The sequence below is a fragment of the Epinephelus fuscoguttatus genome, linkage group LG3 (genome assembly GCF_011397635.1).
Source record: "Epinephelus fuscoguttatus linkage group LG3, E.fuscoguttatus.final_Chr_v1".
NCBI classification, from domain to species: domain Eukaryota; kingdom Metazoa; phylum Chordata; class Actinopteri; order Perciformes; family Serranidae; genus Epinephelus; species Epinephelus fuscoguttatus.
The window spans coordinates 21,325,395-21,340,215 of record NC_064754.1 but is presented as its reverse complement, the minus strand read 5'-3'; the positions used below and the strand labels follow the sequence as shown (position 1 = coordinate 21,340,215).

Genomic DNA, 14,821 nt, shown 5'->3' with positions numbered 1-14,821 from the left:
CACACATTTGTATTTATTTCATATTATTTATTTCCTGCATTTGATGATTTTCTTGCAGGTGATATTGTCCAAAATACAGATTACAATACATCTGATCTAAACACACACACAGAGGGAAATATCACATAATCCTTGCTGCTTTTCAAGTGTTTCCACGAGCTGTAAATGCGCGTCTCTTTGCCGATTTCTTATCTTGGGGCTGAGTGTTTTTGGGCACATTTTTGTCGCACAAAGATGGGACTCTTCCTCCTGACACAACCTCGTAAATCAGCTCAACTCTGTGGAACCACAGTCACTCGGGTTACAGTCACACACGGCATGTAAAACACTGGTCTGAATTCACCCAGCAGAACACAGCAGCCACCTTCTCTCCAGCCCGGACCGTCCGCAGCTCCTCTCGGCGCACTGCGCTGACTCTGCAGAAGGAAATCATCGGGGGAGTGTAGGAAGGCGTTTTTTTTTTTTTTTTTAGCGTTTTTCTCAAGGTAGGACAAGCAGTTACAACACAGCTTCTGGTTGTCAGCGATCCCCACTGTCTCCTTTACTCTACACTTTACGCTTTGGGGAAAAGAAGAGGGGACAGAGTGTCGTGGTCGTGCGTTCCTCTCCGTGAGACCGACGCGTTTCCAAACGTCTTGACGCGCGTTTTTCTCAGTGAAGCGGTGACTGTCGGGATAAAAAGAGTGACTGTTTTACCCGTGTTGTGCCTAAAAAACTGTCATAAACGGCGATGATACGTTTGTGAAAGGAACACCGATCGTGAATCACCTCAGACGGCGTGCAGCATTGAAGAGGAGAAAGTTCCCCACTTGAGGGCGAAATCAGACTTTTTTGAGGACGCCAAGTTTGAAAAGTGCCAGGAGCCCCGGGGTCTGTCAGATACAACATGCAGCAATGGTAAATATGATTTTTCTGCTCGTGGCTACTTAACTTATACAGATAAAACACACCACAAGAATAAATTATGAAACTTTTTTTATATATATACTCCACACATTAGATGCTGGTCTGCCATCTGAACTCAGAGCAGATACAAAGTTAACTATGTGTACTTTATTTCCCACACTTGTTTCTGATTCTTATGACTCGCTGGATTTGTTAATATGCCTGCATTTAAAAGAAAGTAATTCTTCAACTTGTTGGGATCTTTTTCTTTCCTTTCTCTCCCTCCTTTGCTTTTAATTTAAACAATAATCATTGCAGCATTTGTGAGCACATTAAGGCCACAATCAGAAATGAGACTTAAAATCTGGGGCATCCGAAGTAAGTTTACAAAATACTGATGTATTTTTCGTCACGCCTTGAAGGTATTCTTTGCTCCTCATAGACGAATTAAAAACTTTAACGTGACATCACAGGGGCAGTCGTTACTTTCAGATAAAGTGTGGAGAATTGTTAAATTGTTTACATGATATTTATGACGTAAGCCACTTTGTGCTACCTGTAGATTTGGGCCTTCATATTTACAAACGCACACAAACCAGTGCACGTTGCAAATCAGTGCAATTTCGTGCAGTGTCCTCAGATAGCAAACACACACAAACGGGGGAGATAAAAATGTGCTATGTGTGTTTAGTTAAGTGAAAGTGAGCGGACTTCATTTCATAGCTGACAGCAACATTTTTCGAGTTATTTCTCAGGCCTAAAATCCCTCTGCTGAAAATCCGGCTTCACCTTTCTGCAGCATTCCTTCTTGTAGTGCATTTTATTTTTCTGCAACGCTTTTATTGATTTCTTGAAATATTCACTCTCTTGTTTCAGCTGATATTTGGTCTGTTTGTGGAAGTCTTTATCAGAGTGTGTCTTATACCAAAAAAGGCAACTTTGCCTGTTAGATGTCAGAGCAAACAAAAGCTTAAGGTCATAATAGTTGTTGCTTTTTATGATGCTGTTTATTGGAGCTGAGCAACACTGTAATCTGACAGATTTTTTGAGCTAAACACGCTCGCTTCAGTGCTTGTTTTATATGTCCCTATGCTACGGTACCTCTGAAGGAAAACTCAGTGAGCTCTTGGCCAACCTGTGACAGTGAAACACAAGCAGGAGTACACAGAGGCATTTCATGTCAGTGTAAGACATTTCAGCGTGGACATATCTGAATGCTTCAGGAGACAGGGAAGACGGAGGGAGGGAGGTGGAAAAAGAGAAACAGTGAGAGAGAGATTGAGATGAATGGTCCCACTTAAAAGCCCCACAAAAGTACCTTCACACTTTCATCAGTGGGATGTGTGTGAGATTAATGTCTAGCACAGTGTTTTGGCCTGGTCTGAGTGTGTGTCAGGGATGTTTCATGAGCCTGAGCTGGTGTTGCTACTACTCTGAAGAATACCAATTTACATTCCTGGAGTGTCATTTCATTACCTTTATCTCCATGCTGCTTTCTGCAATTCAAATTTCCTTTAAGTCACACGAGCAAAAAAAAATTTAAAAAAATGCCGCTGTTCCCTTTTTATGTGTGCGTCTCTGTTTTTCTCTCTCTCGTGTGTCAGATAATTATACACTTATTACATTCTCAGAGTTATTGGCAGCGAATAAGTGCTGGTGTGTCATTGCAGGAAAATACATAAAAAAATACAACAGAATAAAAGGTTGGACAACAAAACTGCACATGGAGTAATGGAGAGGACGTCGAGGTAAATGTCCTCGTTATGCACTGAGTAGATTCAGCCTATAGAGCTGCTACGTGAGGTTAAAGAAAAAGTTAAAGTTGTCAGCGAGGCTGCAGCTAGGTCGTGATTCCTCTGGGTCTGTGGGAATCAGAGAGGGGGGAGTGTGTGAGTGTGTGTGTGTGCGCGCGGGGTGGGAGCCACTGGTTAGTCGGTTCAATAATCTGCTGGACAGGTAGGCCTGTGACGCCCCCCTTAGAGAGGCTGCTAATGAAGAGAAAGGCTGCTTAGTGGTGCTCTGCTCTGACCCCACCAACCCTCCCTGTCCCCCCTGCTGGCGTCCTCTGATTACTGCTCACATCGAGAACTCTTTGCTCCTCTTCTCCCTCTACTCCATCCTCTCCATTTCCCCTGCTTTTCTTTCTTTCTCCCTCCCTGCGTCTTTATTTGAAGAGAATGGGTGCCAAGTGCATAAAGGATCTTTTGATAACCCATTTGGTGCGTTTATATATTTCCTGCTCTTGGTTCTTTTCATTTGTGTACTTGCGTACTTCCATATTTTATGTGATTAATTTAGGGAGATTATCACTGCTTGACCTTCATGTTCAAACCCATTTTCTGCGCAGTTTTTCTCATGACGAGGCCGCGCTCTAATGTGAACAACTTAACCCTGAGTGAAAGTGTGTAAGTGCAGAGCAGGGAGAAAAAACAAACAAAATTTATTTTAGATGAAGGGAAATATGCACTTTCACTCGTGCTAACAGGTACGGATATTCAACCTCAACAAACATCAAAGCAAAATTCTTGCAGTGTTTTTATTTATCCAGGAGCGGGTCATTGCTGCAGCGATATGGCTCTGCACCTCTCCATCTGTCCTCAGTCCCAATAATCTCTCGAGTGACTGATAGTGTGTCTTGGCAGTGACAGAAAAGGTAATATTTTGAAAGGGGGGGTGGGGTCATATACCTAGTGGTGGCTCGAGATGAAAATCTTTGAACAAGACACTGTAACCGAAGCTGCGGGCTTTAGCGACTAAACAGAGACACTGTGAAATGTTATAACAAATTGGATGGCTGGAGTCCTAATTTAATAAAGAGCACAGCGTGAGACATACTTGATTTAAAACAATATACATATAGTAGACATAATTATATTTTTTGTACCTCAGCACACAAAGTGAGAAACCAAATCTTCACACACTTACACTCGTGAAAACTCTCCGGTTTCACCCGCAAACATTATGAAATTTGGTCTGTGTTCCTGTGATTCTTACGTTTAAAAAAAGAGACATAAATAGCAGTATAGGTGATGAATAGGTCTGTTATGACACGAGCGTTTAAGATGCGTTTAGTCTTGTCCTATCAGATTGGTATCTCTAACAGTTTAGAATCTGTTGAATGATAGTATTGTCTCCGTAGTGTGAATATAGATCACACTTGGAAATGGCAAGTTAATGAGATTAAAATCAGGCTCAGTGCTACAAGCTGTGTTTAAACTGTAAGCTGATACTTGTACTTACATGTGTTAAATTTTTTGTCTTTTCTCTTTTTTTTTTGGTACGGGCTTCATTTCGCATGCTAATCCAAACACTATCATATTCCTTAAGGAAGGAATCAGGAAAACTTTGGTCTTACATGAACACACCCAGTGTGTGCAGAAGCCACACACTCCCTCAGTCTTTATTTGTTTAAAGTGAGAAATGATAGAACACATTTTGCACAACTCAGCCTTTAGAAATACACTCTCTGCTGCTTTTTTCTGTCCTCCTAGACACGCTCATGATTCTCAACATTTTCAGCTGTAATTTGGGGTGGCCTTAATTGATTCTGTCCAGAACTAATTACTGGCAACTGTGTAAAATAAACACTTCAGTGTCACTGGGTGGCAACCGTCCGATCGGTAGGGAAATTACATTTCACTTGTAATCCATACGTTCTTCAGCGGGGCTTGAATATAATTCATGTCGACGCTATAGAAATACCAGAGACGCTGGACTTGTGTAACGAACAGGAGTATAGTTGTAACCAAATGGCTCAGCTGGGAGGTATAGGGTTATGTGGTATAATTTATATTTTATAGCTCCCTCCTGCACTGACTGCACTCCAGAATAAAGTTGTTCGATTTTGTTCCATGAACAGTGAGTGAGAAAATCTGGGATTTCACTTGTGATGGAAACTCCAGACACCACTTTGTTCCTTGCTTTCTTCTTGTATTTTTTATTTTCCTGTTGAGTCTCATTTCTTGCTTTCAGATAAAAAGACACCAAACTGCTGCTGTCTCAATACATACTGTATGTGTGGATGTTTGTTTGTCTGCCTTTTTTTTTGGTGGGTGTGTACATTAGTGGCCCATGCCTCAGTGACTCAAAAGGCATGGAAAGATCTCCTCAGGCCATACAGAGTGATTTGATTAAAAGAGAATAATTTGCCCTAAAGGTGTCTTTTCTCTTCCCTCCAAAAAAGCTGGTGGAAGAAATCTGATATGACAAGATAAGTGGTGGCTCATGAAAAATTCCTGAGGACTGAGACGTAGCATGTTGACTTTGGAATTATTGCCCTGAGTGTCTGGTTCTTTGCTAGTAACTGTGCCTGACAATGTTATTTTTACCTGAGTAGCCTTTGAAATGATTCCTCGGCTTCTCAATCCCGATTTCTCTCATTTAAAACTTGTTTGCATAGTGTCCAAAGAAAGGACCAAGTAAACTTCACACTTCATTCCAGACATTTTCTTCTTCAGGCTTTTTTCAAAGTACTCTTTAAAGGTCCAGTGTGTAGGATTTACGGGGGATACATTGGCAGAAATGGAACATACTGCATTATAATAAGTATGTTTTCTTTAGTATATAATCACCTAAAAATGAGAATCATCGCGTTTTCGTTATTTAATAATTAGCTGTTTATGGAGTCCGCCATGTTTCTACAGTAGCCCAGACTAGACAAACCAAGCACTGGCTCTAGAAAGGCCGTTCATGTTTTCGCATGTCGGCCAACATAGCAGCCCTCAGCAATGAGCAGTGTTGGAGAAACACTGATTTTCCAACATGAAACTGCTTTACTCAGTGTTTTTACTTGTTTATATCACTGGACCCTTTGTTTTGGAGAGGAAGAGTCCTCTAATTATAAATCGGCTCCCAGTAAAAACCTGCTGAATTTCTGGATCTTAAGTTATTGGAGAAAAAGGTGAGCACACATTAGCAGGTGCTTAGCTAGCAGCCTGTATTTAACCACCTGGGCAGAGTCGGCAAATCACTGATTTGTAACGTTAAACTGCTGTATTCAGTGGTTTCATGGGTTTAAATCAGCAGGTCTGTTGGTTTTGGGGAGGAAGAGACCTTTGTGGATAATTTGGCTCCTAGTAAAAACCTCCTGAACAACAAACACTGAAGGAATCCTAACCAGGAGTTCATGCCTGGTATATGAGAAAAGTTTCAGCTGGTTGCAGTCTACAGTCCTCACTGCTAGAAGCCGCTAAATCCTTTGAATCCTGCACTCTGCTCCTTTAATGGTGTGGTACCACATAGTGTTACTCCATACTGTTTGACAAGAGATTTTAATACCTGTTCAACAGGTTCTATGGGCTTATCCATTCCTTAAATTTGCCTGTACTGGCTTGGCCAATAAAGATAAGCCCAAAAACCCTCTAACCTCAGCACTGGTTCCAGATGTGGCTGTTGTACTCTAGCACAGTTTCCACCTTCTCTCAAGCAACTGTACTGTGAAGTATGGCTGTGTTTCCTGATGCAATGCTCCTCTTCTTGCCCTGGTCTTAACATGGCAGCAGGTGACACATACCAGGTAAATAATGTTGGGCCTACAACATCTACCTGGTATGCATCACCCAGTCCCCAAGCAGGCATCATTGCCTACTGCTTGGGAATTGGACATTCCAGGCTGCTTGTAGGACCATGGGCTGCTCCCGGTTGTTCTTCCACCACTTCTGCACTTGTTTGCACCTCTGTCCACCTTTCTTTCAACACTGGCATTGGAAAGAAGGAGGCATTTTCTTGTTCTTTCAATTGGAACCTCTGACTGATCCCAGTTGTTGTTAGGCAACAGATGACATGCACCAGACCAGTCCAGCTCTGTAATTCATCCTGAGTCGTTTATATTTAAGGGGTTCAGGCTGGAGGTGTTGAAGGTCCACTGAGATGTTCAGCAACAGGGTGTGCGGAAGGCCACTGATGAAACAGAAAGAATGGACTGTGGCGGCTGATAGCACAATGAGGTGCACATCCCTTATAATGGCGATCTGTCTTTTCTCAACGTCCAATTCACAAAAGACATTACTGTGACATTACAGCACAAATGCGTCCATAAGTAGTACAAAATGTCCCTTTTTTTGTTTGATTGCAATTATCCATGAGGCAAAGTACAAATGTTCTCTTTGTGCCTAGCACACAGTAGATAGAACAACGGCAAAGAGAAAAAAGTAAACTGAATCACTGGAAAGTCTAGGTGGGAGACACCCTTATAATGTGCGTCTGTTACGACCAACTCTCTGAAGATGCTAATTTTCACTGTTACTGTGTGCGGCTGTTCACACTAATGATTGTGAATTGGAGTTCTTTTGAAATTAGATTCAATTGGATAAAAAAGGAATGCACAGGAGCACCAAGATGCTATTTGCTAGGTAGCACAGTGAGGGTGCATTTCATTCTCTGCAGGAGCTTTGAAAATTCCATGCTTTCTTTTTGTCTTATTTGTGCAGGTTTGGTGGCTGCGGGTTTTGCACCCCAGAGATTTGATCGGCTATGTGATGGCATGCTAATGACTTTGATCAGGCTTGCCTGGTTATGCTGCAGGAGTCTTGAAGGAACACTCCAATAGGACTATGTATCCACTGACGTCCTCCTATGCTGCACTGTCAATATATGTGCGGCAGTGTTGTTTACACCTTTTCTTTTTGTTCACTTCCACTTGGAAGCCATTTTTGAATCTGACTCCACCTCTGTACTCAGTTTTTGCACTGATGAGGTCTAGGAGAATGTAGTCTCTATATACAGACTCTACATTCAGTGAATGTAGAGTGTGTAGGCAAACCCAGGAGATCTTGCTTCCGGAAGAAGAGCGGAAGAGCCCTGGTTTCCAGTGCTAGGCTGTTTGTAGTCCGCGTGATATTGATCAATCACGTTTGAGCCAGCTGCAGTTGTTGCCAGGTTAAACGCTCCGTGCGGTGAACTAACGAGGCAGAACATAATTGGCGTCACTTCAAACTCTGAATCCATCGCAATGTTTCAGTATATTTACTTATATATAAACGGAAGTCGGAAACAGAAATTCCTCCGCCCAAATCAAACCGGAATGCCAAAAAATCGGGGGTCTGCACCTAGAGGCTGTATTCGCCATTTGCCTGAAGTCAGACGCTGAATACAGCCAATGGGATCCGAGAATGAGGAGAATGAAGACAATGTGAACCTTTGGGTTGCTTCGTATTCTTCTTTATCAGGTAGAGGATCAGACAGGCTAAGACGTAAGACATTCATCTCAAACTGGACACGGGCCCTACTTTTGTCCAGGTGCCGAGAACCATACACGCTTTGTGCTCCTTTACCCTTTCAATCCTTTATATCTGCAAACGTCATAGGTGGTGCGGTGACCACTGGAACCTCCTGTGGTTGCCTCTGAAAAGCGGCCATGGGTGGGGTTTTGTTTTTGGCCTGCTTTTGGTAGTTAGTAAGGCCAGTCAGGTCTTACTTTGTTCAACTTTGTTGTTGGTGTCACAGCAAAGAGTAAACAATCTGTGTTTTAGTCATGGAGTCCATTACAGAGCAACTCCTGAGTGAACAACAGAAATAAGCATGTTACACATTGTGACTAAGGTCATTGTGCACAGGTAGAACCTTAAACCCTGTTACCTTGTGTCTCCTGGAGCTGCTGACTTTGTTAATACTGATCACAGCCATTTAAACAGGCAATACCAGGAAGCATTGGTGAGTCTGTCCTGAATGGCAAAAGCATTACATGAAAATTTCATTATGCTACTTCAGTGGAGTAATTTGGGAGGCTTATAGAACCCATTAGTGGACTCTACGTGTGCTCATAGAACAAAGGTTACAGCGCGTTACCTTCATTTTATCACAAACAAATTGCATATACTTAACATTCCTGCATGCAGTTTCCTAAAGCATACAGGATATTTTTAGGTTGATTTTCTACCTTTTAGTCAGCCATCAGTCATTTCAGTATAGTTTCAGAGGCTTCAAACTATCTTGGGATAAAATGCTTCAATATGCTCCAGTACCAAAGTTTAGGGTGCTGACTACACTCTCTTTGGTAGAAAAAAACTGTCAGGGTTAAGTAAGAAAGTGTGGCGACACTCCTGTGATTTCATAACTGTGTCACACTTGAGCACTGCAAGGCTCAGTTAAATAATATCAACATTTTATGGCATTATGTACTTAGTTGATGGGATTTGTCCCATTCAACTTTAACAAAGACAAACCTGTTTCCAATGTGTGGATTGGATGGAACAAGCACAAAGTCCACACATGACCTAAAGGAGATTTGAGCCACTCTGCAAAATGTTAACAGTGGAATTAGGAAATTTCAGGTATGTATTGAAGGTTAGATGTTTTTACTGCTTTTCACATTTTGTTGTCACCTAACAGAGAGTGAACAGTAAAGTCTTCCACATATATAATCGGCGTGTAATAAATCCAAACCTTGTGAAACATAATACAACTTTGTTTTTGGTAACGTTGATTACATTTTGAATGTTTAGATATATAGATGTGTCAATTTAACTAATCCCTTCTCCAGACTACAGCTGCAACGGTTAGTCAATAAATCAATTAGTCAATCAACAGAAAATTAAGTGGCAATTATTTTGATGATTGAAAAATGGTTTTAGTCATTTTTTAAGCAAAGAACTAATACACTTGCTGGTTTCATGCTTCTTAAATGTTAGAATTTGATGCTTTTGATTTTTGGATTATTGGTTGAAGAAAACATTTGAAGATACACCTTGGCCCTGGGAGATCACACAGGGCATGCTTCACTATTTTCTGACATTTTATAGACAAAACAATTCATCAAGAAAATAACTGGCAGATTAATTGACAAAAGAAATAATTGTTAGTAGCAGCCCTTCTCCACACTACACAAGGCTACATTTACAAAGACAGGAGCTTAGTAAAAAGGAAAATCAGTAGAGATGTATTCAAGTGCTCAGCTACTGGGGTTGTTTTGGTGTGATACTTACTAGAATAATTAACATCCTTTCTCTGATATATTTTAAAGGTGTATTCATATCGTTGTGCCTTATCAAATACAAAAGGTAACTGAAGATAGGCTTTTGGATTTTTGTGACAAAACTATAACTACAGTTAATAAATCATATTTTGATTCAACGTAGAAGCTCTATGTTCTTTATGTTACTTCCCAACTTACTGCATTTCTATACAGGAAGCGTTTAAGCTACAATTTTCATTTGTCCATCTTATATGGACTTAAAGTGCATTTTTATGCTTCAAGTCTTTTTTTTTTTTTTTTCATTTTGGGATTTTGAGTGGAGGTCTGAATGCTGCCAAAATGCAGGTGACTGCCACTCACTACTGTCTGAACCAAGCAGCAACCTTTAGGGCTAAAAAATGAAGCCAAAATGGTTGCGCCAAAAAATGCAGTTCCTCTAATGGCCACTTGAGGCTGGCTCCAGAAGCCAGTTGATCCCCATAGACCCCCATGTTAAAGTGGCCAACTTTACAGCAGAAATAAACATGTTTACAGCTTGGTCCAAAAAACAGTTTTGGTCTCTGTAGCTAATTTCAACATTCGAGACAGCTGTACGGGGGTTTTATTTAACTCACCCGTTTAAGTTTTATAAAAGCTCAAAGTTACACATATTAAAGGGTGTGCTGCTTTGAGTAACAGGCTGTCTGAGAGGCGTCATCACAGTTTATGAGTCAGATCCAACCTCTTGTCCAAATATGGTCACTTGTGGCTGCAGAAACTCAAGATGGAGATGGCCGAAATGCAAACTTAAGGCTTCAAAACAGGAGTTCACAAATCAATAGATGACGTCATGGTAACTACATTCATTGTTTCATAGAGTTTGTGGGCAGAACATATTCTATGTAATCACAGAGAGGACTGAAACTGCTGCTGCCTCTTTGCTAACATGCTGCTCACGCTCCCCCTCCTGTATAGACTCAATGTAAGTCTGTGTAGCTCCTAACGTTAATTTGTGCGTTCATGCTGGTGTGTCGTAGCTAATGTATAAATCCCATCTATGCTGGATCAAGAGGGAGCAGTAGTCACCTTGGTTTTTAAAGACTTCACTTTCATCAAGTTTTATCCGACAATGATTCTTATCTGAATATATTGATAATGTTCCAGGCACATTTGTAACCTTGTGGGATGAGTGTATAATCTAGCTTCCATTACCCAGGCTTAATGCAGTTTGGTCTCCTTATCCTTGTATGAAGTGACTGTGGGTATTACTTTAAAGAGATCAGTGAAGGATGTCAGTGCATTGTGTATTCGTTCAATTACGTTGTGAACATTTTCATATTTTCATGTGCCCAGTGGAACATGTGCACATAACAGTGAGACTTTCCTTCTGTTGATGTTCAAGTGACAAAGCTCTCCAGCTGCCATTGGAATTATGACCATGGCAGTCATCATGTTGCTCGTTGTGAGCAAAGTTAGTTTGCTGAAGTTTTTATTGTGCTGCCTAGGGAAGAAGTCAACAAAAGGTGGTACATTGCCATGGGAGACAGCCCTTAGCTCTCTTCCAACTGTCATCACTTTTAAGCAAGACCATGATCGCACACTGATCTTTTTCATGACGGCTAAGGTCATAAAGGAATACTTCACACACTCACTCCACAAAATGACCATGTGTATATCAGTTAGTCGTGCTGTGTTACTTTTATATCATGAAGAAGATGTTTTGCTTGCATGCCTCTACAGAAAAAGACAAACATACTGATTTATGGATTGATTGGGGACCGTGTTTAAGGACAGCAAAACTACATCAAAACATCCATTTACAAACTCGTGCAGTATAATACAAGTCTAATTCATCCAGTTGTATCTTCCAAACTTCCCAAACACATGTATTTTCACTAAAATCTTACTATTTAAAACTCAACTGAAATTGAAACTTATCTAGGCTCTCTTCAAAGCCAGATTCCAACACAAAGGTTATTTTATTAGTTAAATGTGTTTGAAAAGTACTGAGTGTAACACCGAATATATATGAGACTTAAATGAAATGATATGTTCACGGTTTTCTAAGGAGGCGTGCATGAAAAACAGAGTTCTCTTCACAAATTCAAGGTAACAGCATGACTAAGACATTAACAAATGGTCATTTTGTCGGGAAAGTATTCCTCTAAGGATGGAGTCTGTGATTCAAATCCAATGCACTTTTCGTCAAATACAGCAAATATCTTCTCAATGTCACTGTCCATTCTGTGTTTGCGCTGAAAAAATGAAATTCTGTGTTCCTAAACAGCCCTGGATCTGTCAATGGGAGACAAACAAGGTAGCTCAGGCCACAGTCACACAACACTATGCCAGCTACACACTTTCTTCTACACCATGATAGTAAGGACACATAAGCCCCGTTTCCACCAAGCAGTACGGTACAACACAGTTCAGTTCGGTATATCTTTTTTCATTTCCACTGTGAAAAGTTGTGGATGGTACCAATGGAACCGTTCTGTACCATCCCCATTCACCCCTCTGTTGGGGTACCTAGCACACAGATCTGGTACTAAAAGGTGGAGCTGTGAACACTGCAGTCCGTTGATTGGTCTATACTGTAGTGGACGGTCACTCTGCTCAGGGCTGAGTTGTGGCTGGTTTTGAGGCTCCAGCAACACTAAACCCCTGAGCTTGCCTTAGATGGACTAAATGCACAAACCTGCCATTTTTAAGTATCCCACCAAGAGAGACTCTCATTCTAGCCTGTTGTGTTATGAAAATGTTGGCGTGGATGATAAATGAGGTGCGGATTGATAAAGGAGGAAATACAGTGAGTGCTGGATGGAGCAGTGAGTGACAATTACCTCGCCCACATGAAAGTAGAGTACTGTTTGCAGTGGGTCTAGGTACCATGCCTGAAGGGTTACTGTTGGTTCCAAAGGTACCATACCGAAAGTGTTTGGTGGAAATAGGGCTATAAATAAAATCGGCGATGCAGAGCTTCAGAAGAAGCACTGATGGGAGGGATGTATTTGTTTCGGTTTTGAGTTCAAATGTCAACAGTCTCTCTCTAGAATTGCAGATTCCACCTTTAATGAGGAATTAATTTTAACCCAAACCCCAGTGTTTTTCTAACCTTAGCTAAGTACTGATTTTAAATCAAATCATGCACTTTCCTTAACCCTAACTACACAAAACATTAGTTTTTTCCCAACTGTGACTTGTAAAAGTTTTTGAAGCAACTGACAAATGATGCAGTCTTAGGGTTGTCAGATCAGAAAAATCAGCAAACTTCACTTACTTAACTCACGAAAACTCCAGGATCTCAGCCTTTTTACAGTCGAAGCTATGTAGCTACCCATGGCCACGACACACCTGCTACCAACCACTCAGGGCTGTGAGCATCTAAACTCACATTGCTTCCAGTGGGTCTTGACATCATGGTTTGGTAGGAACACATGGATTAACACTAGAGAACTGATTTGATGGAGTCCCACAGAAACCTCCTCCTACAGTTTGATGTCCTATATTAAACGTGACCATGACATTTACATCACCTACCAGCGTTTCAGTCCATGTCACAATCTCCAAGAGATATGCAGTTTTAATTGATTATACTGTCTCTACTGAACCGTACCGTGCCATGCATTACATTGCCACAACCCTGGATGACAGGTTGAAAGTCCTACCCTGTGATTGTTGGTGACAAAGTTGCTATTTAAAGTGATAATCATAGTAATTAAGCAGCCCAAGGATGGTAGGATTCAGTGTGTTTGTTTGGGCCTTAGTTCACTTTTCCTGTTTGAGGGAAACTTAACACTCATTAACTGTGTGTGAAGGGCACATCTGTATGTGTGCGTATGATTGTGTCTGTGTGTTCTCCCTGTGTGTGTTTTTGGAGCTGAGGGGAAATCTGCTGACAGGTAGTGTGTCAGGAGGGGGACAGTGGCGCTTTTGAGACAGACACAAGAGACGAGTCTCAGAGAGAGGGAGAGAAAGAGGGCCTCTTTCATGTGACTCCGCATTCCACCAAGGCACAGGCAGAGAGAGGCACAAGACGAGACATGCGTCCCCCCTCGTCACTCCCTCTACCTCCTCCCCCCACTACACCCGCTCTCCTGCCCTCCCCTCCCCATCCAGCCTCCACCCCTACCCTCTGCCAGTGACCTTAACATTTATCAAAGAACCCCATGCTGGAATTCCTCTTCAGCATCTGTGTCCTGGTGGGAGTCAGATGCACACACGGACATGATACAGATACACGTAAAAGTGCACTAACACACACCGTGTCGCAGACCAATCTGTTTTGAATATTGTGGTGCTGTGGAGGGGCTGTCCTTGTTGTTCCCTGAGCTAAGGAGGCTGGCCTCGAGACACTCACACACAGAGACGTGGACACATGCTTGCACACACATTCTCTCCTCCTTCTTGTTTCTTTATTGTACCTCCTGTCACTTTGTCCTATTCATTTAACCTTTCATTAGAGCCAGCAGACAGCCCTGTGTGTGTCTGCACAGCTTCAGGAACAATGCCAAAAAAGCCCCACTGTCACAGTTATTAGATTCCTCTGGCCCCCTTTTACCCCGGCAACTCAATATTAAGAGAGGGAGAGTGAAAGAGGGGAGGCAGGACGAGGAAGAAAAGGGGGTGCATGGTTGATGCTGCTGCAAAACTCCTATGGTGAAGGATCCTCTTGACTTGTCAAGGACATATGCCACATGTTGATAGTAGACATGTCTCAAGTAGAACAAGGAAGGGAATGTTAGCCATGACAGGAAAAAGAGAGATGGAGAGGAGAGGACAAGTCTGGTGTGACTGTCTTGTGCTGTGGCAAGCAGCACCCTGGAGGAGTTAGACTGAAAACACAAACAGTTTGTGGAGGAATTCTGTTTTTAATGGGCAGCCAGGAGGGGCAGTCTGGTCCCCAAGGAAGGACAGACCAACGCCCCCTCATCCTCCCTCCCATCTTCCTCCTCTGTCTCTAGCTCTGAAAGTCTCTCTATCTCCTCTCTCCTCCTTGCAAACTGAGCCACAGGAAGAGAATCATCTTTTTTTATGACCCCTGCT

General features: G+C 41.9%; 1 protein-coding gene across 4 annotated transcripts in view; it reads left to right on the top strand.

Annotated features, from left to right (window-relative positions):
* Positions 1-369: 369 nt before the first annotated feature.
* bnc2 (basonuclin 2) overlaps positions 370-14,821 on the top strand; it is a 190,177-nt gene continuing 175,725 nt past the window's right edge. For 2 of the 4 annotated variants that reach the window (XM_049569609.1, XM_049569608.1), the window contains exon 1: positions 385-897. In XM_049569609.1, coding sequence (XP_049425566.1) covers positions 895-897 — 3 coding nt within the window. In that variant the 5' untranslated portion in view covers positions 385-894. Of the gene's footprint in view, positions 898-14,821 lie in introns of all 4 variants that reach the window. The other 2 variants (XM_049569613.1, XM_049569611.1) reach the window with 2 other exon arrangements.